General features: G+C 36.4%; 7 protein-coding genes across 7 annotated transcripts; 5 read left to right on the top strand and 2 right to left on the bottom strand.

Annotated features, from left to right (window-relative positions):
- The first annotated feature begins 579 nt into the window (after positions 1-579).
- On the top strand, positions 580-2636 carry B0P05DRAFT_523289 (general substrate transporter). The gene is made up of 4 exons (XM_051576068.1): positions 580-854; positions 909-1061; positions 1118-1237; positions 1293-2636. Exons 1-4 carry the CDS (start codon positions 785-787, stop codon positions 2459-2461), a joined length of 1512 nt encoding a protein of 503 aa, XP_051439505.1. The 5' UTR covers positions 580-784; the 3' UTR covers positions 2462-2636.
- A 1077-nt stretch (positions 2637-3713) lies between these two features.
- On the top strand, positions 3714-4491 carry B0P05DRAFT_461237 (uncharacterized protein; the record flags this gene model as incomplete). Its single annotated transcript, XM_051574062.1, has 2 exons — positions 3714-4193; positions 4243-4491. Coding segments are annotated over 2 exons (729 nt in total), but the record flags the coding sequence as incomplete, so codon positions are not given.
- Positions 4492-4749: 258 nt separating this feature from the next.
- B0P05DRAFT_576887 (uncharacterized protein) lies at positions 4750-5885 on the top strand (the record flags this gene model as incomplete). The annotated part of the gene is made up of 4 exons (XM_051581742.1): positions 4750-4979; positions 5178-5423; positions 5477-5789; positions 5826-5885. The coding sequence occupies 4 exons, from the start codon at positions 4750-4752 to the stop codon at positions 5883-5885; spliced, it is 849 nt and encodes a 282-aa protein (XP_051439503.1).
- A 1456-nt stretch (positions 5886-7341) lies between these two features.
- Positions 7342-7639, top strand: B0P05DRAFT_523280 (uncharacterized protein). The gene is made up of 2 exons (XM_051576067.1): positions 7342-7421; positions 7474-7639. Exons 1-2 carry the CDS (start codon positions 7407-7409, stop codon positions 7630-7632), a joined length of 174 nt encoding a protein of 57 aa, XP_051439502.1. The 5' UTR covers positions 7342-7406; the 3' UTR covers positions 7633-7639.
- Positions 7640-7956: 317 nt separating this feature from the next.
- Positions 7957-9222, top strand: B0P05DRAFT_523277 (concanavalin A-like lectin/glucanase domain-containing protein). Its single transcript, XM_051576066.1, has 4 exons — positions 7957-8239; positions 8287-8610; positions 8658-8936; positions 8981-9222. The coding sequence occupies exons 1-4, from the start codon at positions 8011-8013 to the stop codon at positions 9172-9174; spliced, it is 1026 nt and encodes a 341-aa protein (XP_051439501.1). The 5' UTR covers positions 7957-8010; the 3' UTR covers positions 9175-9222.
- A 28-nt stretch (positions 9223-9250) lies between these two features.
- On the bottom strand, positions 9251-11858 carry B0P05DRAFT_568027 (S-adenosyl-L-methionine-dependent methyltransferase; the record flags this gene model as incomplete). The annotated part of the gene is made up of 2 exons (XM_051581169.1): positions 9251-10946; positions 11002-11858. 2 exons carry the CDS (start codon positions 11856-11858, stop codon positions 9251-9253), a joined length of 2553 nt encoding a protein of 850 aa, XP_051439500.1.
- An 8299-nt stretch (positions 11859-20157) lies between these two features.
- B0P05DRAFT_523241 (uncharacterized protein) lies at positions 20158-22471 on the bottom strand. The gene is made up of 9 exons (XM_051576065.1): positions 21946-22471; positions 21765-21884; positions 21685-21712; positions 21483-21633; positions 21244-21415; positions 21080-21192; positions 20902-21027; positions 20610-20836; positions 20158-20553 (listed from the first exon to the last, which is right to left on the bottom strand). The coding sequence occupies exons 1-9, from the start codon at positions 22195-22197 to the stop codon at positions 20261-20263; spliced, it is 1482 nt and encodes a 493-aa protein (XP_051439499.1). The 5' UTR covers positions 22198-22471; the 3' UTR covers positions 20158-20260.
- Between the last annotated feature and the right edge of the window lie 2059 nt (positions 22472-24530).

Genomic DNA, 24530 nt, shown 5'->3' with positions numbered 1-24530 from the left:
TTGCTTAATAAAGAATTTTATATAATTCTGTTTTCTCACCGCAGGTGGTGGGAAAAGCAAAAGTGTTTGTGATACTTGAAGAATCAATCAGATTATGGGCATTAATACAAGATCCCTTTTCCCCCTCTTATTTGTATCACACAACATTTTTCAATATTACCAATGTTTAAGGATTAGTTATTGACTCTCACTTCTCAAGTTTCTATTCTGTGTATGTGTATATACACATGTTTATCCAAATCAAGAATAATTACAAAATCATAAAAGGAGAAAATAAAAATAAAAAACTCTCCACATTCACATTCACATTGGTTACATGTAAACGTATCTTGATATCTGTCTAACTTTTTTAAAGTTAAAGGAATAGCATCCACAAATGATATGCTGAAAAAAGAAACTTGTATTGGAGTTTCAAAAACCAAAAACCAAAAAATATAAACCTTTATTACTGTCATCTCGGAATAAAACTGATTTGAGCAACATTTTAGGAGAATTTAAAATGTCCTTTTTGTACACATCGAAAGCGTTGCAAACTCATATGACCTATGCTTCTTTTGTTTGGATTACATGAAGGTCAAATGCAAACTCAAGCATTGTCTTGTAATGCGGGGCATAAAAAAAAGAGTATAAAAAGACATGCTTTATTGTCATTTTATTGTTTTTTTCTTTTTCTTTAACAAGTGCATATTCTCCCATTTTTTCTCTCTCTTTTTTGATCCTTTGTCTTAATTATACCTCTATATATTTTTATAAAAAGAAAAAGAAAACAAGCACATTTATATAAATGAAGTATCTCTCAGAAATTGCGACAACAGTCGCATGTATCGGTGGTTTCTTATTCGGTTATGATACTGGTAAGACCAGATCAAATCAAATCAAATCGAATCAAATTAACCATTTTTAAATAGGTGTCATTTCTGGTGTATTGACCATGCCAACGTTTCCAGAATACTTTGGTATTGCTGGTAACGCAGCAGAAATTGCAAGCATTAAGGGTGATGTTGTATCTGTACTCCAAGCTGGCTGTTGTGCAGGTGCTTTGTTGATTAATTTTGTTGCTGGTAATACGATTGTTAAACGAACAATATAATTCAGATTATTAACCGCCTCATTCTAGATCCTTTGGGTCGTAAATGGTCTGTCGTTATTGCTTCTATCATCTTCCTTTTCGGTTCTGCTCTTCAAGTTGGTGCTCCCAACATTGAAAGTATGATGGCTGGTCGTTTCTTTGGTGGCTGTAAGTAGTCATTCAATTAGATATAAGATATAAACTAATCTGATCTTTTTTTTAGTTGGTATTGGTGCTTGTTCCATGTTGGTTCCTATGTATATTGCTGAAATTGCTCCCCGTAAATTAAGAGGTCGTTTGGGTACACTATGGCAATTCTTGATTGTCTTGGGTATCATGGTTTCTTACTGGATTGATTATGGTTGTCTGAAGCATATTCCTGCAAGCGATGCTCAATGGCGTGTTCCTCTTGGTATCCAACTTATTCCTGGTTTGGTTCTTGCCCTTGGTATGCCTTTCTTGCCCGAATCTTTGAGATGGCTTGCTGTCAAGGACCGTAACGACGATGTCAAGAGAGAATTGTGCAGACTTCGTGATTTGCCCGAAGACCACCCCGAAATTATTGAAGAATACGAAGAAATCTTGGCCGCTGCTAGATTTGACAAGGAATCCAGAGCTGGTACTTACAAGGAACTCTTTGAACGCAGCAATTTCCACAGATTGCTTATTGGTATCTGCTTGCAAATCTTCCAGCAATGGACCGGTAGTAATGCCGTCAACTACTACGCTCCTGAAATCTTCAAGTCCATTGGTCTCGACAGTGGTGAAACTGACATTCTTGCTACTGGTGTCTATGGTGCTGTCAAGGTTGCCTTTGTCTTTGTCTCCTTTTTCATGATTGATACCAAGTTGGGTCGTAGACGTACTTTGATGATTGGTTCCTTGATCATGATGGTTGCCTTCTATATCCTTGGTGGTATGATCTTGGCTCTCCAAAAAGAAAACGGTGGTACTCTTAGCTCTGCTGCTGGTGCTGTTGTTGGTGCCAAGGGTTATGTTGCTATCATCATGGTCTACCTCTTCGCTATTGGTTACGAATTCTCTTGGGGTCCCATTGTCTGGATTGTTTGTTCAGAAATCTACCCTACTCGTATTCGTGCCATGGCACTTTCGCTCACTACTGCTTTCAACTGGGGTATGAATGCCACTATCGCTAAGGTTACCCCTCTCATGCTTGCCAAAATTACTTATGGTACTTATTTCTTCTTTGGTTCTTGCGCTGTTCTCATGGGTGTCTTTGCCTTTGTCTTCTTGCCTGAAACCAGAGGTCGTTCTTTGGAAGACATTGATGAGCTCTTCAACAGAGGTGTTGTCTTGGCCTTCAAAGATGACTACAAGGTCGACAAAGAACAAATCAAGCGTGATGAAGAGGTTGGTATCTACAAGGATTAGTTATCCTCACACCAACTCTTCTCTCTTATAAATATATAAATAATGTATCTATATGAATAGTATCAATTCTCTTCCCTTGCATTAGCAAACCCCTTAATAACTCTTGAATACCATTTTTTTTCTCTTTCTCTTTCAATAAAATCATCTTCAATGATACAGTATTTCTACTTCAAATTCAGACGATGTTAAATTTTTTTTGGACGAAGTAAAAAAAGAAATTAGACAAGACAAATTTAGTTTTTAGACGAATAGAAATTTATGTTTAGACTTTTTACCTGTAGTGATCTTCATCCTTTCCGAAGAAAAGAAAGCCGTGTTTGCTACGGCGATACTTCAGCAGAAATTTGAATAAGAATAACTTTAATGCTCTTATAAAAGGCTCTTACCAAATTTATAATATTTTTTAAGCATTGGTTTTCTCTCGCTTAAATGGTTCTGGTCTTCCTTCTCCCATCCAAACGGCCTTCGATATTTTCATCATATTTGTGGGATAGACATAGGAAAATGGGATACAGGTACGAATGTGACAGTAGTAAAAGTTCCTTTGGTTGGTTGAGTTTGTTCAGTTGATGCATTGATTATTTTAGGCTGCACACTTCAATTGGTACTATTCTCTGGTGTCCCTCAAATTGTCTCCACAATTTATCGTTTTGTGTCTAATATACTGAAAGGGAATGTCTTGCTCGGACTCTGCTTGTAATCTCATTTCCTTCTCCATTTTAAACAATAAAATAAAATTGTACAAGAGATTTTTTTCATCTTTTTTTTCTTATCTATCAACATGTTTAAATTTATTATTGAAGGCAAAAAAGCTGATGTCTCTAAAAAACGACGAAACCAAAGCGCTTCAAGCGTCAATCATGGTAAGAATTAAATTCATGCAATACCCTTCAGTTAGCTAAAGACCTACAAAAAGACAGAATATGCACAGACTGCAAAGAGCCTGGTCATTATAATAGACAACATTATAAGTGCAAATTATACATTCAAGTCACTGCAAATGACGGTAAACTCCTTGATACTTTTTTCGTGTTTATTTTTTCTAATTTTTCTGTTCTGATAAGTTGGTGCCTCTAAAAAAAGAAAACAGACCGATCAAGTAAAGCAGGACAAGAAAAATGCAAAAAGGCCCAGGACTGTTGATAGCAGCACAAGTACATATACATGTGGAAATTGTGGTCAAAAAGGACACAAAACATCTCGTTCACCTGATTGCCCCAATCATATACGTTCAAAAAAAGAAACTTTTCTGATGCATTTAGGCCCTAATTATAAGGCATATACGCGAAAGCTGCCTTTTGAACAATGCGTAAAAAGAGAGTATCAAGCCATCCTCAAACCAAGAATTGTCTCAGCTTGTGAACATCTGCGAAACATTGTTGTCAGATCACAGCTTTTCGTGAATTTTTATATTATCAGCTTGGCAAAAGCAAATAGTCCTATTCCTCATGCGATATACGAACAGAATTTCTGGTATTCAATAATACAACTTGTTAGAAACCAAAGAGTTACAAATGGCAACTATTTACAGCACGGATTACTTGCTTATTGGAATAATTTCAAGCAAAGTCATCCTACTATTATTTATCAAGAAAAAATTGCCAGTGGCGTCAGTCAGTGCATTTCAGAAGCGTCCCAACAGCTACAAACAGTATACAACAATCACATAGTAGAAACATTTGAATCAAGAATATACAAGTATATATTCTATAAAACACAAAATATATTCATAGTAAGTACAATACTATTATAAAAGAGTACGTAAATAATACTATATATAGTCAATGGAACGTTCAGATGTTATAAAAATTGTCCCTTACGTTTACCAGTATGTGTGCCAAGGAAATCCCGTGTGGCCTCGAGTTCTTGAATTTACTGAAGAAAAGAAAACCATGGTTGATAAAACCTTCCTGCCACTAAAGGAGTCAATAACGACCCGGGTGGCTCTTACAACTCTGTCTCAAGCGCCTAACACATTTATTCCTTGTCTGTTTAACATTATATCGGAATACGAGATAGAACACAAGAGCCACAAAGTCTATGATGTCAGACGATTACCTCTACCAAGACTGTTTTCATTGTCACCAACGCCGGGTTTACATTGGAGATTCGTAAGCATAAGCGCTAATGCATTAGCACCATTTATCAAAGAGACCCTGCCAAGGGGCTATAAAGATCAACTCAACATGTTTCATCGTGTTTTTAATTTTAAAAAATTACGTTTAAAGTATGGTATAATACCGTCCACAATATATTCTTTTCTTGCTGATAATTATAATATATCTAGGATGGATGATCTCACACCCAACGGAAATAACAAGATATTGTTTGGAAACACATTCAAATCCGACGGTTTTTCTGTTGACCTTCTGTTCTATCGAAGGGAAAAAAAGAAGGATGACACTGGTGTTGAATTAGCTCTTGAAGACTTCAACTACGAAGAGGTCATCAATCAGTATCAACCGGTTTTCCTTGATCCAGGACGTAAATCATTATTTACAGCTGTTGTAGGCGTAGAGTCAGCTAAGCAAATTCGGAAGTCGTCCGCCAAGGAATACTACCATTTGACAGGTAGTACTGTGTATAGCAAAAAACTTGAGTCAAAGAAACAACGCTCTGGTATCCTTACACTCGAGTCCCAAATTCCCACGTCAAAAACAACAGAACCAGACTCATATGAAAATTATGCTACATACATATTAGCACATCTTAACAGGCTACTGACATTTTACGGCAAGGAAACCGCAAAGTGTCATTTCCAGCTGTATCAAGGCAGGCAACGGGCACCAGAAATGATGGTTAATATGTTAACTCACGGTACTGCCAAGTACAACAAATTTCAGAGGAAGAAAAAAGGAAAGAAGAATGTCAAGCGAGGAAAAAAGAAGAAGAAAAAGCCCAAGATAGATGGTGGCAAAGAAAATGAAGGGCTAAAATCAAAACTTGATACAACCGCAAAGAAGTAAGTAATCAGCCTTTCTTTAATAGAAGTTTCTAAGTTTTTTATTTTAATAGGTTAAAGTGGAAACCCCTTCCTTTTCGCGAAGAAAAAGAAAAGTGCCCTTTGGTCGTTTTTGGCGATGGTGTCTTTGGTAAAGACATGGTCAAGTTGAAAAATCTTCGATGTGGGGTGGTAGGGAAACTGTTTCAGACACTGAGAAAACGCGAAGCTGCTGGTGCGTTGATCGTTTTAACGATTGACGAATTTAAAACATCTAAAACGTGCAGCTCGTGTTTTTATAGCAACTTGGGAGTGGTGAAAACAACGCATTTCAAAGGCAATTCCGTTCTTGCTTGCCAAAATTGTAACAAAGTTTGGCAGAGAGATGTAAATGCTGCCACAAATATGATGAAAATATCGAAGGCCGTTTGGATGGGAGAAGGAAGACCAGAACCATTTAAGCGAGAGAAAACCAATGCTTAAAAAATATTATAAATTTGGTAAGAGCCTTTTATAAGAGCATTAAAGTTATTCTTATTCAAATTTCTGCTGAAGTATCGCCGTAGCAAACACGGCTTTCTTTTCTTCGGAAAGGATGAAGATCACTACAGGTAAAAAGTCTAAACATAAATTTCTATTCGTCTAAAAACTAAATTTGTCTTGTCTAATTTCTTTTTTTACTTCGTCCAAAAAAAATTTAACATCGTCTGAATTTGAAGTAGAAATACTGTAATTCCATTCTTGTGTTTATTCTATAATTGTCTAGTTCCTCATGCTTGCTAATCATTTTCAGAAAACTAACTTGTTGAAAAGCAAACAAACTAAACCTTCTCTGTCTACATCCGAACCAAATGATTTTACAAAGAAGGAAATCTCATGGGAATAATAAAATACAATCCAATACAATCTTTTCTTGTGTAAAGTTTTAAACATTCCTTAAGCAAAAAGAAATCATACAGAATACAGCAGATGTTGGACAAAAAAATTTCCTGCGATTGCATTCGTTACCTGTGGAGCAAGTGGAGATACCATTGACTCCTCAAGCTCTTTGATCTTTTGCATGTTTCTTATTTTTATTTTTGGCTACATGGATGCCACATTTCCATTGTATATGGCATCTGTTGCATTTGAAGATATCACTTCCTCCCTAAAAATGTTTGCTTGCTTCGATTTACAGGCATGGCAGGAGCTGCATATTTCAAAAGTAAGTAACTCATTGACCATCATAATCAACAAGATAGCAGCAACTCCTTTACTTGTGAACGGTCCTAACAAGAAACCGATGGTACCATGACGCAGCTATTTCAGCCTTGACCTTTTTTTTGGCATATCATCGCCAAAAGCAATTGGTAATACCTTTTTTATGATCATGTCTAAATTAAGAAGAGATTCCGATACCCTAATCTATTAATGATACCCAGCTAGTAACCAATACCGCAGTAAGAGCTCGTTTTTCGTCCTTTCTTTTTCCTCTACAGAATTGCAATTAACTGATGGTTTGTACCAATAGAATCCTATGCTTTTCTTTAGCTGGGAGGATGGATTATGCCATTCCGAGAATATGAGAGCAATCACAAGATAAGACTCGGTATTTATTCTGGGAATAAACAAAGAAATATAATTCTATCAAAACAAACAAACAGACCTTTCCAACTAATTGTTTTGAAAGGCAAAAAGCTCCGAAAGATATTTTGCTTCAGGCGCTTATTTTTATGAGCATCAATCAACTTTTCAGGTATTGGTAACCATTGCATTACAAAACTTATTTTATGCAATGACAGTTGACAATATTATTGAAGTAAAAAAAAATTGGCATTTTTATCTCTGATACCAACAGAAATTCATAAAAAAAAGAGAGAGAGAGGCTACATACGTTTTGATAGAAGCATATTGTTCCATTAAATACAGTCAATTAATGTTGTAAACCAATGCTTCATTCTGCATAGCAAAAATATGTTTGTTAATATTTATTGATATATGTTTGTAATATAGTAGCTTTTCGAGATGATCAAGAAAATTCTATAAGAGAAGATTCATGTTAATCAAATAAGCATTTCTTTTCTATTCTTACATGTATCATCTGACATGTAGCAGGTTTCGCTTCTTATCAACAACCATTTTCTTATTGAAACGTTGTCTTGTAATAATACCTAAGCTATTTGTGTTGGAATTATATGTCTTGTTCATTCTTGTATGCCTTAAGATGAATGTCAATTGCTTAATACTATAAATTCAGGCTTTGAGCCTAAAGAGGCTAAAAGCGATGATCGCAATTCGAAAAGAGTATTTATTGCCATTACTGGTTAATTAAGATGAAGATCACTTTTATGGGTATGAATCACATATTGCAATACCGTAGTTCAGCCACTCTCGCCACCTTTTTTTTTTTCTTTTTGTAGACAGTCTTGTACTTCAGGTGTGCATGGAAGCACACAAATACATTTACATAGATATATGCATACAAGTTATAAATGCTGTTTCAAGAGAGATGCTGAGAATCGATTATAAAATTATTTCTCGGCGTTTGTAACACATCACAAACTACCTTTTTTTTTTTTTACCTTTCTTTGTTGTTGTACATACATATACCTCTTCTTTTTAATACACTATGCCAAGTGGTGGAGAGAGCTTTTATGCTGTGATAGTAATTTGTCTAGTGATACTCTTTTCACTTTCAGCGTGTCTTGGGTTTCGACTGATAAAACGAATGAAAAATAGAAACCTAGCTTCTCATCAACAGCTTTCCTCATCAACACAAGAAAATGAATGGCAGCCTCTTAGATCAGTAGCAACAGCTTTAGATACCATTGATGAACAAACTTTACAAGCTATTCTAAGTAAGAAAATCTCTAAAGACGTTTACATTTAACGAGAAATAAAATAGAATGGCAGTCTAAATACCCACCTAACACAACACAATATATGGATGTAACAAAGTTTCCAGAAGTGATAGACAAAGGCGTACATGCATGGAAATTTGTCGAAACAGAAACAACTACTAATTCAGAAGAAGAAAGTAATGCAGCCATCATGGACGATGATTTTACCAATATTGTCTTTTGTCAGGGACAGGGCAGTATTACCACAAATTTTCCAGTGCCTACACAGGAATTTAGTTATTGGGAAGTCAAAGTATTGCAATTGAATGATCAAGACAGATTAGCGATAGGGCTTGCTACAAAACCATACCCAAGATGGAGAATACCAGGTAAAGACTGAATGCATCAATAAATAGAATATTAACTATCACATTAGGATGGCATAGGCACTCAATTGCTTATCATTCAAATACAGGAAGCATTTTTGCAAGTGATCCGGTTTTTGGCAGACCTTATGGACCTTGCATTAAAGAAGGAGATGTTATTGGCGTTGGCTATCTCTGTCATAGTGGCACTGTCTTTTTTACCAGGAATGGTCAGAATTTAGGTAAGGCCTCCATTGGCTTCAAATACCCTGTATATCCTATTATCGGCTCCATTGGTCCTTGTAATGTTTCTGTCAATTTTGGCTATGAAGATTTCTTGTTTTCTGCGGGTAAGAACTATTTTTTGTTGTACATTTTGCTCATTTTTTTATAGCTAATCATAGAGAAGCCGCATTTGCACCTAGACAAGGTTCATTACTTCCTCCCCCTGCTTATGGTGGGCACACAGACGATTTATTGTTCAGCGAAGATCAACAAAATTCATTAATACAACCAAACAACAATGAAGGAGAACTTCTAACTTATGTTGATCGCTCATTACAAGCTCCTCCTCCTTCTTATTCATAGTTTTTTTTTATTGTTATTATTTGCATTAAACAGTATTTATTGATAGAATTAAAAATATTATATACAAAAAAATAATCTAAATATTAGTGAACGATTTAGCAATATGAAAGACGCGATTGACTGAATCGTTGATGTTTTGATGATCAAGTTCAAGGTCGTTTCTAAACTCCCATTCTTTGCGTAAACTAGTCAGGTTCAAATCTTGTTCTACTTCTAATTGAAGACGCTCTGGTATTTTGTATAAATGATACACCATTTGATTGACAACAAGTTGAAATAAGGAAGCAATTTTCAAAAGTGGAACAATAATCTGCTCTATATTCTTATTACCAGCCTGATAACTTTGAGTAACAAACGTATGGATCCATTGCAGATTAGCATAGTCATTGCTAAGAATTGCCAGATTCGTATCAGTCTGAGGTCTCCAATCATTAGGTGGTTTGAAATGATGCAAAAGTTCTATTTCATTTGATGTAAGACGCCATTCACAGTTTCTTATGCGTTCCATAAATTGTTGTCCCTGATCTAGATGACGAATAAAGGTATAGAGCCAATTACGTGTAACAGTAATGCCTTGAACGAACATAGAAATATGTTGCATGAATTCTATTGAAGGTGGAGGAGCAAAAGGAATATATGCCATCAATCTACCAAAGAAGCGCATGCGACCCTGTTGATCATAACAGCAATGAATTTTGATAAAGAATTGAATCAAAGTACTGTTTAAAAGGCCACAAAAGTAGTTTGCGTCCTGCCACTGGTAATTGGGCTTGATAGTGAAATAGATACATTGGTTTGTAACAGCCATTTTTGATGTATCAACAAAAAAACGAGATCGAGGTTGAGAGCGAGTAAAATAACCACAATTGATAGGGTGGACAATTTTGACAGGCACATTGGTGCCACACTTATTGTATTGACAAAAAGCAAGTTCAGCTGTAGTCTTGTCTGGCTGTAAAGCAATTCGAGCTTCTTTCAAGTAGTAATAAAGTGCTGCTGATTCTGACTTGGCACCATGTTTGTCATGATCTAACTTCAATGTGTCAGCGTCTTCTTTGTTTACTGTAATAAGGGAGTAAAACGGAAGTGTTGGATTTTCGGGATCGATATTGCAATAGGGCCAATAAGCTTCAGCGGCCGAATTCTCTTTTTTAGCTAGTCGTAAAGGATCTCTTGTTCTCCAAAATTCGCCTTCTTTCCCCCCTGCTGTAGTTGAAGAGATCGTTTTGCCATTCCAATAGAAACAAGGCCTAAGCCATCGAATGTAAGTGGCTACACCAAATGTTTTGATTGCCCATGATGTCCTGACAACAAGAGAATAAACTGGATTTGTATTGGGTCCTCTATTCCAAACAAGAGGTACATCTTGTGAAGTTGATTCTGGACGATATATTTCGCCATCGCAAAGACGAGGTAAATGTTGTGTTATACTGTTGAGTTCTTCTAAACAAGATGCATTGGGTAATATAAAAGCAAAAGATGCATGTTTAGATGTAAGGATACGATTCGATTCATTCAAGAATGTTTGTTTGCATTTAAGATCATTGTCTAACCCTTGAGTGATGTCAAAGTGATTATAGACATGTAAAAGTTCATGAAGAGAGATTTTTCTTGATGTGTGTCTTAGGTACAATGTGAAATCAGTACCTAATAATGTTGTATTGCGTTTACAAACACGAAAAATGAGAGAATCTGTCTGCACTTTGGGCCACACTTTGTAAGGTTCAAATTCGTACATGTCTAACAATTTACAGTTGTCCCAAATCCATTCCCTAATAATCAATTATAATGTGCCAAAAAAAAAAAAAAAAAAAAGGAGTAGCTTACCTTAAATGCTGAGCAAACTCAAGTACAGTCCATTGACTAGGTGTGATCAAACAAACTTGGCCCTTTTGATCGTCACATCGCTGAAGGGCAATCCACATAAAGTAAAGATATGCTTGCGAACCTCTTCCGCCTAACTTGGTTTCGTCGTAAATAGCTGGATCAGGTTGAGTAATAAACCCCGTCTTCCTAATCATATAAGGCGGATTCGTGACGATATAATCAAACTTCAGTTGAGAAGCATCACGTAATAGATCTAAACAATTCTGCTCAAACAAATCCACTTGACTGGTGTTCGTATCCCAGAAAGGGTTAGTGTCGACGCGCATTTTTAAACTATCGTTGCAGAACAATCGAAGGCGTTGAATACTTGCAGGTTCTAATTTAACTCCAAGTTCTTTAAGACGCTCATAGAGAGGAAATAATTGGACCATGGTATTGATTTTGCAGAGCTGATAAGCAAACGGATCAAGCTCAATGCCCCACACATGATTAGGTATATCTTGTGTGATCAACGACTTTAACCGGTCTGGATCGTTCCAAACAATAGAAAATCGGCACGCTTTGATAAACCGTGTCAAGAATTCACACAGAAATGATCCCATGCCTAAACATGGATCAAACACGCGAGGCATTTGATCTCTTTGAAGGTATTGAACTAGGGTAGGCATCGAGGCACATTTATCCCACATGAATTGAATGACAGATTGAGGTGTATAATATTGGCCATGATCTTTTTGATGCTTTTGTGCCGCTGCTTCTAAAAAATAAAGCGTATAAAATTTCGAAAAAATAGAATCAATATGTTTTAAGATAAAGGCCTGATCAATATTGACTGAGATCTGTTTAAGAATTTCCATTGTGTCTTGAGAGCAATGAAGTGCATAAAACCAAAGAAATGGTTGGTTTTCTAGATTGAGAAGCGAATCATGTTGAGAAAAAAGCTGTATAAAATGCTGAAAGTCTTGTTGAAGTACATTTTCTATGAAACAAAGATAAACTGTCATAAATCCTGTCATGAGACAGTACACTTCCTCTTCTTGTACATTCATTCTACGCAGCAGAAACGTGACAGCGGGAGAAGGTACATGCGATTCTGTAAATATTTCAATAACAATGCTCCTTGCGCTTTTTTTTTTGTTTGGTACATTTAATAACCTTTTTTTTCCATAATTTCTTCCTTAACCTTGCCAAGCGCCCAACCTAATATAGACACAATTTTGTTCAGTTGAGATTCAACGTCAGGTTGCTCATGGCGACGTTTGTTGTCAGTGTATGTTCTCGGCACAGGAGAAGGAGGTGTAGACTCGAACTGTAATTCGATATGAATCGTCATTCTAGAAGAGTAAAAAAAAACAAGAAGAAAAAGGCAAAATGGAATATTTTTTTTTCGACTAGAATAAATAAACTTCCTTTTTTTGTTTTCTGGCTGACCAACCAAGCGGTCAATCGGAGGAAACAGTGACTTGCATTGTTTGTTGTCATTTAGGTTACTCAAGAAAAAAAATGCGAGCTCAGTAGAGATCAAGAGGAAAGAAATGAAAAATGCAATAAAACCAGGGCATGGCGTAGATCACTTATTACATAATACAACTATTTATGTATGCATATTTTATTTTCATAGAGGGGTTTTGCATGAATATAAGGGTAACACAGAAAAGGAAATGCTAAATACACAGTAAATAAAAGCTTCTGCTTCTTTGAAGCCTTTTTCTGAGCTTCTATGAAAGCCAAAACCAAGAGAAAGAAAGAAAATTAAGACTAAGACAAAAGAATCTATAGTTTTTCGAATCGTTATAGCAGACAGAGAATAACTGGGAGTATCACAAACATTCAGAAGACTTGTGCTATCAAAATGGAGACTATAATTTTTTAAGAGCCTATAATAGCGTATCTGATGCTGAAATCAAAGATAATGGAGCAATAGTTTCTGTGAATAGTTTGATGAATGAAATAAGTATTGCTAAAGTCAAGAGTCTTTTTTGACGTCCATTAACAACACAAAAACATTCAAAAGAATTTTTGTTACGGTTTTTCGCGAAGAAAATAAAAAATAGGAAATTCAACAAATCCCCTTTTAATTCTACTTGTTCTTAAGAATGAGAATATGCCTAAAGATATGACAAACAAAGAATACTTTTTATGTTTATAGAAGACAGAGTTTAAGATTTCGACTTAAATATCAAAGGTCATGTTCAACTTAAAAGGTTTCGAGAGCCATAGAAACATAATATGCACACTTATGTTTATATGAATAATGAGCTTAACACATCTCAAATATGTTTCTTTTACAAAGATCAGACATCTTTTAAAATTACCGAAAAAAAAATGATAGAGGCGCAAGCGTCAAAGTAATCAATAATACATGTACTTATAATAAGATTAAATGCAGCATCACATTTCACAAGCCAATGGACCCTTTATCAGCTCTTATCATTAGTATCTGTTGTGTATAAGGACTGATTGACAGCATCTTCATTGGTATATTTGATTCTACCATCTCATCTTCTAACAATTTAAGAGGGTCATCTTCACTATCTCCATCCACTTTTCTGGATTTATCTGACTAGTAGCTGGCGTCTGTTATTTGATATCTGCCATGATACTTTTCTAAAACTAAGACCAACTTATCTAAAGCTGATTGAGTCTGCTTTGAGGGTAGTTAATGCCATGGTACGTATGAGCTATACCTTGTGCATATTGGGCTGAGTGTTTTAACAGAATAGACTTTGGATGGCATTTCATGAAACATAACAACTCTCGGGTAGTTTCTAGCTCTTAAAGCTTGGTACTTAAAAGTTGTTTGTACACATTTTGGTATGCTAGAGCATGCAAATGGTATCGTGTCTTTTGAGCCAAAAGTATCTTTGTCATAGAAAAAGCGAGCAACTGAATTGAAACTGCAAACATATGGTAGCTTGCATCATGCTTAGTGTATATCATGCATCATAAAGTTAAAGTATATTTCTATCATTTTGATATTTTTGACAAGCACATATTCTCTTTAATCTAAGGTGACAAGTGTCTTTTCAATAAGCTATCTTCGTTTAAATAAGCAATCTGATAGTGTATTAACTATCTATGTGAGATACACTAGACAGACAGCTGCTTCAATTGTAAAAAGATAACACTTTATACAAATCTTTGTCTCTTTCTTAGACACATAAATGTAGCATAAAGCCTATGTACACACGCATAAATGCTCAAAATACCCATGAACCATGTTTACTAACACATAGGGTACTTTTGGAGTAGATATGGGTCAAAAAATCGACTTGTAGAAAGTGACCAAAAATCTCTCAATCCAAAAGGCACTGTTCATGAAAATCATCAAACTGACAACTTCTAATCTTCTTTTTTTTTTGGTTTAGTATATTTCGTTTTATTTTATTAACTTTCATTTTAATTACACCTGCCTCTTCACTTTGACTATTACTCTTAGTGTACGCGGCTCAATCAATAAACACATTTAAAAGAAAATCTTCTTTTTAATGCCAAACAACGAAGAATAGAGATATCCACAAGCTTAAATACTAAAAATGTGCGTCAAAGGCTCTAGTTTTTGATTAATGTGTTTGCTTAACAGTTATGCTATAAAGTAATGGTATATGAGCAAAAAACCTCTTAAACAGTTTTGCCTATTTGCTCAATATTTTAGTAGCAACGCTGTTGCTTTCTTTATATCAACAGACTCAAAATGCAGAGTTCTACAACTTTTTTTTGTACGCCAAAGCCAAATATCTTCGTCTTTATGCAGTTTTCAGCAAAAGCAAAAGCTCCATTTTTCATGCGGCTGGAGGAAGAGCTGGAGTTGCCTTACATTTTCAATCTCCGTACATTGCCATCCAGTATGCTCTATGTCCATTTTCCCAACATCATGACTCTTCCCAACTCTCAACACTTTCAGTCGGTTGCGAGGATTGAAAAATCTCCAAAACTAAAAGCCACCCAACAACTAAGATCATATGCTAGTGTAACAGCTAGAACTCGAGTATCACTCATGCACCAAGGCATCGTTGAAGCTGAAAAAGATGCAGACTCACCTTTGCGGGAATTTCAGTCGAGAATTTATCGAGTAGCTAGCCATGAGGATGCTTCTTACTCGACATTACTCCAGTTAAGAAAGAATACACTGATCTCCAGTGTATACAGGAAATCAGCGCTCAACACCCAAAGATCTACGCTTGCTCCATCTTGAGAGATGGTCCAACTCAGTACTTGGAATTGTATATCGAAAAAGATGATGATGACAATGATCTTATGGAGCATGGTGTTGTCTTTAAAAAGTCAAAATTGCGAATTTTCCCTTGCAAGGCCGCAGATGCCACACTCCGATTTGTTACTGTGAAATTGTCCCAATTACCTTTACGTCCCAAAAGGATAGTTCTTGAGGGCGTGCAACAGAGTTTAGCTCCATTTGGAAAGGTAATTGATGTAGGAATCAATACAGAAACCACCACCGGATGGTTTATGGGCGCAGGATATGCCGTCATTGGTATTCCTTCTGGTCCCTCAGAATCAACAGACAACCTCAAGTATCAGCCTTTGGAGCATAATATTCGTTGGTCCGAAAGCGAAAACTAAATATTCCACACAACCTGGAACAACATGCCCACTTGGTGTAGGTATTGCCACCAAACTGGACACACAAAATTTGAATGTGAGAAGTCGAAAGCTAGAATTATATGTTATGCGTGCCATCAATTAGGACACCGCTCGTTTGAATGTCCTAGGAAACAGTCTATGACACCCAGCAAGCGTTCAAAGAGAGAAAGATCAGTTCTTGGAAAGGCCACTCAACCAAGAAAAGAAGCATCCAAGCCTGAAGGGCAAAGCAGTATTGAAGTCAAAAGTAGCAACTTTGGCCAGACAGAGATCAATGTCGACAAAGATAATGATAATGATACTAGCGATAGTGATAACGATACTAGCGATAGTGATAACGATACTAGCGATAGTGATTACAATCCTTCAGAGAAAGAGAGCATGGAAGAAGATGAATCTGAAATAGAAAGTGGAGACGAGGATATAGACATGATGGAGATTGAAGTCCTCTATAAGGATACCAAGATGTACAGCGTCAGCCAACAATTAAAAGATCACCTCGTTATGAAGAAAGGAGAAAGAAGTAATGGATCAAATTTGAACCAACAATTGGACACGAAGAAATCTACAACACCATCTTCTGCCTCTGACAATCAGAGGGTAGAGAGTCACCCTTTATAGATCCGCATCAATGAATAAGAAAAATATCCTGTGCCACTATGCCTCACTAAACGCCAATAGTTTAGTGAAAATAAACTCCAAAAAAATACAAAAAGAATATATACGATACCTTCGAATGCAGAATTTCTCTATATTATGCTTTCAAGAAACTCATGCTTCCACTCCTTCAACTATAGATAACCTCAACATCCTCTTTCAACCTACACAGTCCCATTGGACCAGTCATGTGGGCATACTCTCCTTCTCTACCGATTACAACATCTCTATCATCGACACTTCCTCATCCTTTACTTCCGATCGATTTCAACTATGCATGGTTGAACATCCACATCATTTCTATGAACCTTTCTTTGTTCTGAACGTCTATGCACCGGCAGGCCTTGCTGCAAAACGTCGAACATTCTTTAGCAATCTAACACAAATGCTCCATGATTTTCGATCAGTTATCTCTTTTGACAGACTGATTATTTCAGGAGATTTTAATTACTCAGTCCTCAGCCGCCACTATAATTCGTCTTCAACATCAACGCAATGGTTAGCCCTCTTGCAAGCAAATTTCCAAAATGCTTTGGCTATCAATGGCCTTCACGAAGTTCCCACCTTTCAACGCACCGTCCCAAGTGAATTAGTGATGACTGTCATAGACTATATATACTTGGGTAAAATTTTGTACCAATGCGCATCAGAATCATCTATTACCAGATTAGGAGCGAAATGGTCAGACCATTCCATATTACACACATCCTTACTCCTGGGCCAATCCCAGTTTGGTCATGGACTATGGCGTGCCAATCCAGTGTATGCTTCCCACCCTAAGCTACAAAATACATTAGAGAGGAATATACAACATTTGGTTCAAGGATTTGATGAGAATATATCGCCCCAAGAAAAATGGGATGAAGTAAAACACAAAGCCAAGTCAATCATTAGAGGATATTCAGTGGATTATGTTGATTGGCGTACTAAGAGAATTCGTGCTTTAGAAAAGGAACGCAATCGTTTACTAAACACAAAGCCTCCTTCAGACGTTCAGCGCTTGGTAATTCCACCTATTGACAATGAGCTACAGATACTACAACAAGAGCTGGCTGAAATAGCTATTCTAAAGGCTGGTCTTCGCTGGCAAGAGAACGGTGAGTGCAATGCTGGGTACTTGGAAAAAATACATCAGAGTCGAACAGTCCAACAATATATGTCTGGCTTCAAGGATAACAATTCCGAAACACCAATAATTGTACATACCACCAAATCGACAATGCAGAATATTGTACAACGGTTTTATAAAGACCTATATGCGATTGATGCAGTACCTATGAATCAGGATGAAGCAAATCTGCTCCAAATGGAATTTGATTGGGAGGATATTGTCAGAATGACAAAGCGTAGCCCAAAACAAAGTAGCCCAGGTAGTGATGGACTAGGGTATATATGCCTTCAACTCTTGTTTGGTTTTCCTTGTTTGAAGCCCCTGATACTCCAGGTATACAATGATGCCATGATAAAAGGAATTTTCCCTCAGTCATGGAAGGAAACCAGAGTGCGCTTGCTACCCAAGAAAGGTGATTTGTCCGAATTAAAAAAATTGGAGACCAATTTCATTGATCAACTGTGATGGTAAAATTTTTACAAGGCTCATTACCCAATGTCTAGCTCCTATAATGAATCGAATTATCAACCCGCTTCAAAAGGGCTTTATCCAAGGACGTTTTATTGGCGAAAATGGGATTTACGTCCACTTGGTTCTACAACAAGCAAGATATGAACATCATCAAGGTGTAGGTTTGCTTCTCGACCAGGAGAAAGCCTATAATCGAGTATTACCAACATATCTTCAACAAGCTCTTGTGTCCCTAGGCTTCCCTACCTTATTTATACAGAGTATTTATAATTTTTTCTTTGATAACTCAATAGCAATCAATGTCAACGGATCCTTTACGGAACCAGTGCATCAGCAACGTGGGTTGAGGCAGGGCGATCCTTTGTCCCCTTTATTGTTCAACATCGCTTTGGAGCCGCTGATTCTTTCAATCCAGCAAGACCCCACATACCAAGGATATGTCCCGACAATGAGCACTACGTTTCAACAGATCAAGTACATCGCATATGCTGATGATATCTGTGTGTTTGTCAAGGATGCCGCTGATTTTATGCGCCTCCAACATCACTTGACTAAGTATAGTACTATATCAAATGCAAGGTTTAACAAGCACAAGGCGGAAACTTTCTCACTGAGTGGGGTCAAGTCAGAATCTTGGGAATCATTGCTTTTGAGTCATGATATCGAAACATACTACCACCATCATTCCCCTTCTGCTTTTCGATGCCTTGGCTTTTATATGCCATACACAAATTCTCAACAGAATCGTGTCCAGGATATCCTATTGGAAAAAGTACGTACACGGGTTCATGGTTATTCTCAGCGTCACCTCTCGCTTCAAGGAAGAGCTACCGTTGCCAACACTTTGATTTTATCCAAAATTTGGTACTGCTTGCGGTTGTTTGCGCCTACTAAGCGATTTCTGAATGAACTTCGTTCGATTATCTATGCTTACGTGTGGCAAAAGAAGTTTCCTTATGTTTCTTTTGACCAGTTATGTCTCCCTAAGAATCAAGGTGGCGTAGGAGCTCTCAACCCTATCACACAATACTTGGTGCTGCAGATGAGATGGGTCTTTACTCTGTTTAATTCGTCTAATCTAACTACTCAGCTCCGAGTTCTTATGACAGAACACTTTGGCATCATGTCTCCGGATGCTGACAATACATTGCTACCCTTTTTCTTTATAACTCTTCGCCTTCATGACCTTTGTCATCCCACTTTAGTTGTCAATGGTATTTATGCTGCCTTTGATCACTTTGGTATCGATTTCAAACTTGATAGTGTTCCTCTAGCCAACTTGCTTTACTTTCCGCTGATTAACATGTTTCAAGAGGCACCTCAGAACCACTGCTTCATCGATATTCAAAAGCACCAGTATCTCTTTTCTTCTTTTTTGACAAACAGAGTAACCGGTTACGCCTGAAGGTTCGCCATGAATATGGGACATTGCCAGAATTGTGCCATCAGCTCTTTGTAGACGTTCTTCGCAGACAAACAGTAAAACTTCAACCTTTCCTGTGGTAATATATTACACAAGGTGTGACACCATCTACTGTCTCTGTCTATGATGCTTTGGCTAAGCAATTAACTGACACAAGATTGTGGCGCTTTTTCTCTCCTAGGGATTTCTGCCTGCATCCTTATGACGACAAAGCTAGATCCCAAATAAAGGCTTCTCGAGCCTCGCTCTCTCTGTTTTGGAGGACTCCAATGCTCCCTCAGGCTAGAACACTGTGGTATCGTGTGCTTCACAAGAAACTGCCCACTGCGGCCGAACTTTTCAAGATTGGTACTGTCTCTACTCCTGTCTGTCGGCTGTGCAAATCACAACCGGAATCGCATGATCATTTCATAGCCCACTGCTCTACCAAGTGGAGTGTTTGGTTGGAAATACTAAACTGCTACTACCCTTTGGTATACTTTACTCCTTCCTCCCTCCACAAGATCCTCACTCTTCAAGCCTTTTCCTCTGCCATTAAAAACCTCTCCAAGCTTGTATTCATCGTTGCAATAGCTCAATGGAATATCTGGGAATCCTATTGGAACCTGATTCTCAACCAGGTTGCTTTTGAACATTCTTGTATCATTTCAGATACAATTTACCAGGTAGCCTTAGCTACAAAAGATCACTCCTTGCTAAAATAGCCCTGATCATTGTATGATCTTTACTTTGTCTTTCTTTACTCTTGTTTTTCTACTTCCTACCTCTCTGCAATGTGTGACTAATCAATAATATTGTAACTACAAAAAAAAAAAAAAAAAAAAAAAAAAAAAAAAAAAAAACTAATTGACTTATCCATATAGTCTTGATATACAGTTAAACTTTGCTTTGATTGATATACAATAGCAGTCTGCTACCGAAATATCTTGAACAACGCACACTGTATATTTAGATTATATTTGTAGACTGTGTCTCATGTGCTATACAAAAAAAAATTATTTATTAAAGGTATATGGACAGAGTCTTTTTCTGTCTTTGTCAGCTCTCTTTATCAAATGCTTCAGTGTTTCGTACGTTAAACCTTCTTTCTTCTTTCGACAAACAGACTCTTCTTCTTCTTTCTTTTGACATTCTTTCAATAGGCTTCTCATGGGCACAAGATCTTCAACTGTTATGATAAAAGATCTCATGTCTTTTAACGAGCTAGGCATTCTGATTGAGCAAATCTCGGACATAACGTACATACCTTCTTTAAATAGAGACGTAACATAAAAAGTCATTTGGAATCCTTTTTCATGCTGAATTAGTTTGCACAATTCTTGAATTTTTCTTTTAGTGGCTTACCAACTATCTGTACATTCATGATGCCTTTATTATTATACTTGTCAATAGCCTCTTTGCTCATCATTGCCAATCGGATAAGATCTATTGCTGCCATAAATTTGTCGTCCATCTTATCTTCTCCTTTTACTTCGCCAATACACGAAAGGTCTTTATATACGGTGTTGATAAGGTTCCTTCGAACAAAGTCTGGCCTTTCTGAATGTCCTTTTTGCAGTATATTGTTTGACCTAATTTAAAAGAAAACGAGTACTCAGTAAGGTATTAATTTGGGTTATCAAAGTAATTTCAATACCAAATTAAAAGAGCATCATTTGATGGATCGTCTAAGAATGGTCGCAGAATAGCGTCAGAGTATGTAGAAGATAATTGGCTTTCTTTTGTCACACAGCTTAATTTCTGATGAGGAAGTCTCTCAATTCTATGTTTCTGTAGATTAATCTTTGATAGGTCTTTGTTTTAATGAGGCTTACAAGTTGCGGAAAACACATATCGCATCATCAACACCTGTATCCATTTGATCTGAACAACTAGACATGATCATGTAGCCTGCTTTTCTTGGGCTAATTGTCTTGTTTGATGCCTCCTAATATACATTTCATGAATGTGAATTTGATTGTCTAATCTTTTTCCAAACCTTTAGCACAGCTCGCATTTCAAGCTCAACCTCGATAGGCAAGCTGCCAGGACTCATATTGATTTTTTGTGCAAGTTCTTGTTGGATTCGACCAAGAGCCTCTTTGCTTATGAATCTCACCAAGTCAGGAGAGTATTGGTTTTCTTTCAATAGTAAGATGTGAGCTTGCGATCTATTATAATAAACCTCTGATCAGTATATATATATATGTATAAAAGAAGAGTAAATCTACTAATTACAATATTTTTTGAATATCACTTTCAAATTGAATCTTGTCATTATGGATATGCTTAAATGAATCAATCTTGTAGTTTTTCCATTGATTTAGTATATCGACATCATCTACAATATATGTTTCTTGTATTTCATTATCCAGGTTGTACAAATCATCTACTTTAAAGAAAAAGAAAGATTAAAAGAACTTGGCATTATGGCATTTACCTGCATCATGTACAGCTTTTCTTTTTCCCTAAACAGTATAGATTAGAGTAGGATATATTTCCAAGTTATAATATGATTACCTTCTTGTCATTGAGTGATATGTCTCCAGTGCAGATGTTTGAACTGATGATAGTAGAGTTCGAGATGCTAATTGTTGGTTTCTGTCGATTTACTAAGGCCCCCAAATCTTCATTTTGGTACTAAATCAAACAAAATAAAAGACTTTTTAACAACAAAAAACACGTACACACAGATACATACTTTCTTGTTCATCAGGGCTTGAACGTATGATTTTAAGCTAGCATCCATTGGTTGTTTTTTTCGCAGTGATTCTAAGCTGTCCTTGTATTCAGCCAATCTTGCATTAATTTTTTTTAACGAAGAGAAGTCTTTCCAAGTCAAAAAATCTTCAAAGGTCCACTTATCAGCCGAGTGTGTCTCGAAAAATGCTTTGTTTCTTATAGAAGAAGAAACTTTGAATGTTTGGCCGATAAACTTCTTTGGGCATAACATAAAGAAAAGAAAAGTTTTTTTTCAGGTCAGAACAAAAGCCTTGAAGTGTAATCGAGCGAAATGGTCTGGCTATTCATTACTGTCAACTTAAAACACATCAAAATGGTTTGTTTATTGTTTCATATAAGTTGTCTAGATAATCCAATTTCTCCTTATTTTTTATTCGACCAATGATATCAAATAAATGACGCAACATATCATCATCATGGATACATAGTGAAAATCCCTCTAAACGCATTTGAATCATCAATTCTTTGCCCTTCTTTTAAACATCTAAATAGTTGGAGTGTAGTTTGGTGGAGATACATAGACTGACACGGATAGAAGCAGCTTTGAATGAATATGGATATCATTGGTCGAATGAAAAATAAGGAGAAGTTGGATTATCTAAACAACTTGTATGAAACAATAAACAAACCATTTTGATGTGTTTTAAGTTGACAGTAATATGTCTTTGATAAATATAGCACATGAGACACAGTCTACAAATATAATCTAAATATACAGTGTGCGTTGTTCAAGATATTTCGGTAGCAGACTGCTATTGTATATCAATCAAAGCAAAGTTTAACTGTATATCAAGACTATATGGATAAGTCAATTAGTGTCTTTATGTCCTTGAATAGCATACATCAAATGAAGTATTTAACCATAGAATGCACTGAATAATGTGATAATTAATTCTTTAGAACTAAGGTATTCTTGCTTTATTTTGAACTATTCATATTATTTCAAGAAAAAAAAAGAAACTCCCGTAATAAAGGCAAACAGGCAGGCAAAAAGAAGGTTATCAAAGGGGCACTTTATTGAAGTCATTTGAACACACATTGCTCCGTAGTTCTTTAAAAGTTGCAGAAAGGCTTGAGACAAATTCACTCCCAACGAGTTTTAATCAAATTTTATTTACCAACTAAGAAAGATAATTCTAGAATTGAGTAAGAGATACTAACCAAGATGTTGGTATTGTAAGATAGTTATAGTGATAATTGATAAAAGAGATAAAATTTGTAAAAGGTAAAAGTAAGAGGCTGTTGTTTGTTACATGAGGATGATCACAAGAGCTAATACATAAAACACAAAACACAAGACACACGCAGAAACAGGTTTTGAGTAAATTGAACTCAGCACAGAACAGAATGACAATAAAACTGAGTCAGTGTCTTTTTTCTTTTTTTCTTTTTTTCTTTTTTTCTTTTTTTTCTTAATTGTGCTTAAAGATATTCCTAGTAAGAACGTGGGGCACCGGCGATAAAAAGGTGGAAAAGAGCAATCTTTGACCGAAGGCATTATTTCAAGGTCTCTGAATGTTTCAGCCTCATAGCCTACTGCTTGGGAGATTGGGGGCTTGCCTTGGCCACGACAAACCCTAACTGCTGTTGCGGTGAAACGGCATAGCATATGCGTTTCGTTGCCTTCAGATAGGCGCAAACAAGTATAGGCAGCTAGGAGTCGATCAAAACGAGAACAACGTGGGGCACCGGCGATAAAAAGGTGGAAAAGAGCAATCTTTGACCGAAGGCATCATTTCAAGGTCTCTGAATGTTTCAGCCTCATAGCTTACTGCTTGGGAGATTGGGGGCTTGCCTTGGCCACGACAAACCCTAACTGCTGTTGCGGTGAAACGGCATAGCATATGCGTTTCGTTGCCTTCAGATAGGCGCAAACAAGCATAAGCAGTTTTGATCTTAAGCAACACCTGCATTGATATCTCTAGTTAACTAAAAAGATAAGAATTTGAAAAAAAAACACAAAACGTAACCTCTTTACTTACATGTATTTTTGTTTTTCCTTAGCAAAATATTGATAATTCTACTTGCTTCTATCGAACAACACTATCATGCTCTCTTGTCTCCATCTTTTGGTCTTGAATTAACTGCAAAGTCTATATCTAAGTGCATTTGTCTGGTCGCTTTTACAAGATGCAAGTAAGAAAAGTCTCGTTGGGAGTGAATTTGTCTCAAGCCTTTCTGCAACTTTTAAAGAACTACGGAGCAATGTGTGTTCAAATGACTTCAATAAAGTGCCCCTTTGATAACCTTCTTTTTGCCTGCCTGTTTGCCTTTATTACGGGAGTTTCTTTTTTTTTCTTGAAATAATATGAATAGTTCAAAATAAAGCAAGAATACCTTAGTTCTAAAGAATTAATTATCACATTATTCAGTGCATTCTATGGTTAAATACTTCATTTGATGTATGCTATTCAAGGACATAAAGACACTAATTGACTTATCCATATAGTCTTGACATACAGTTAAACTTTGCTTTGATATACAATAGCAGTCTGCTACCGAAATATCTTGAACAACGCACACTGTATATTTAGATTATATTTG

This window comes from Gilbertella persicaria (assembly GCF_025201335.1).
Source record: "Gilbertella persicaria strain CBS 190.32 chromosome Unknown B0P05scaffold_2, whole genome shotgun sequence".
Taxonomy (NCBI): Eukaryota; Fungi; Mucoromycota; class Mucoromycetes; order Mucorales; family Choanephoraceae; genus Gilbertella; species Gilbertella persicaria.
Note: the sequence above shows the minus strand (reverse complement) of the source record. Positions and strands in the feature narration are given on the sequence as shown.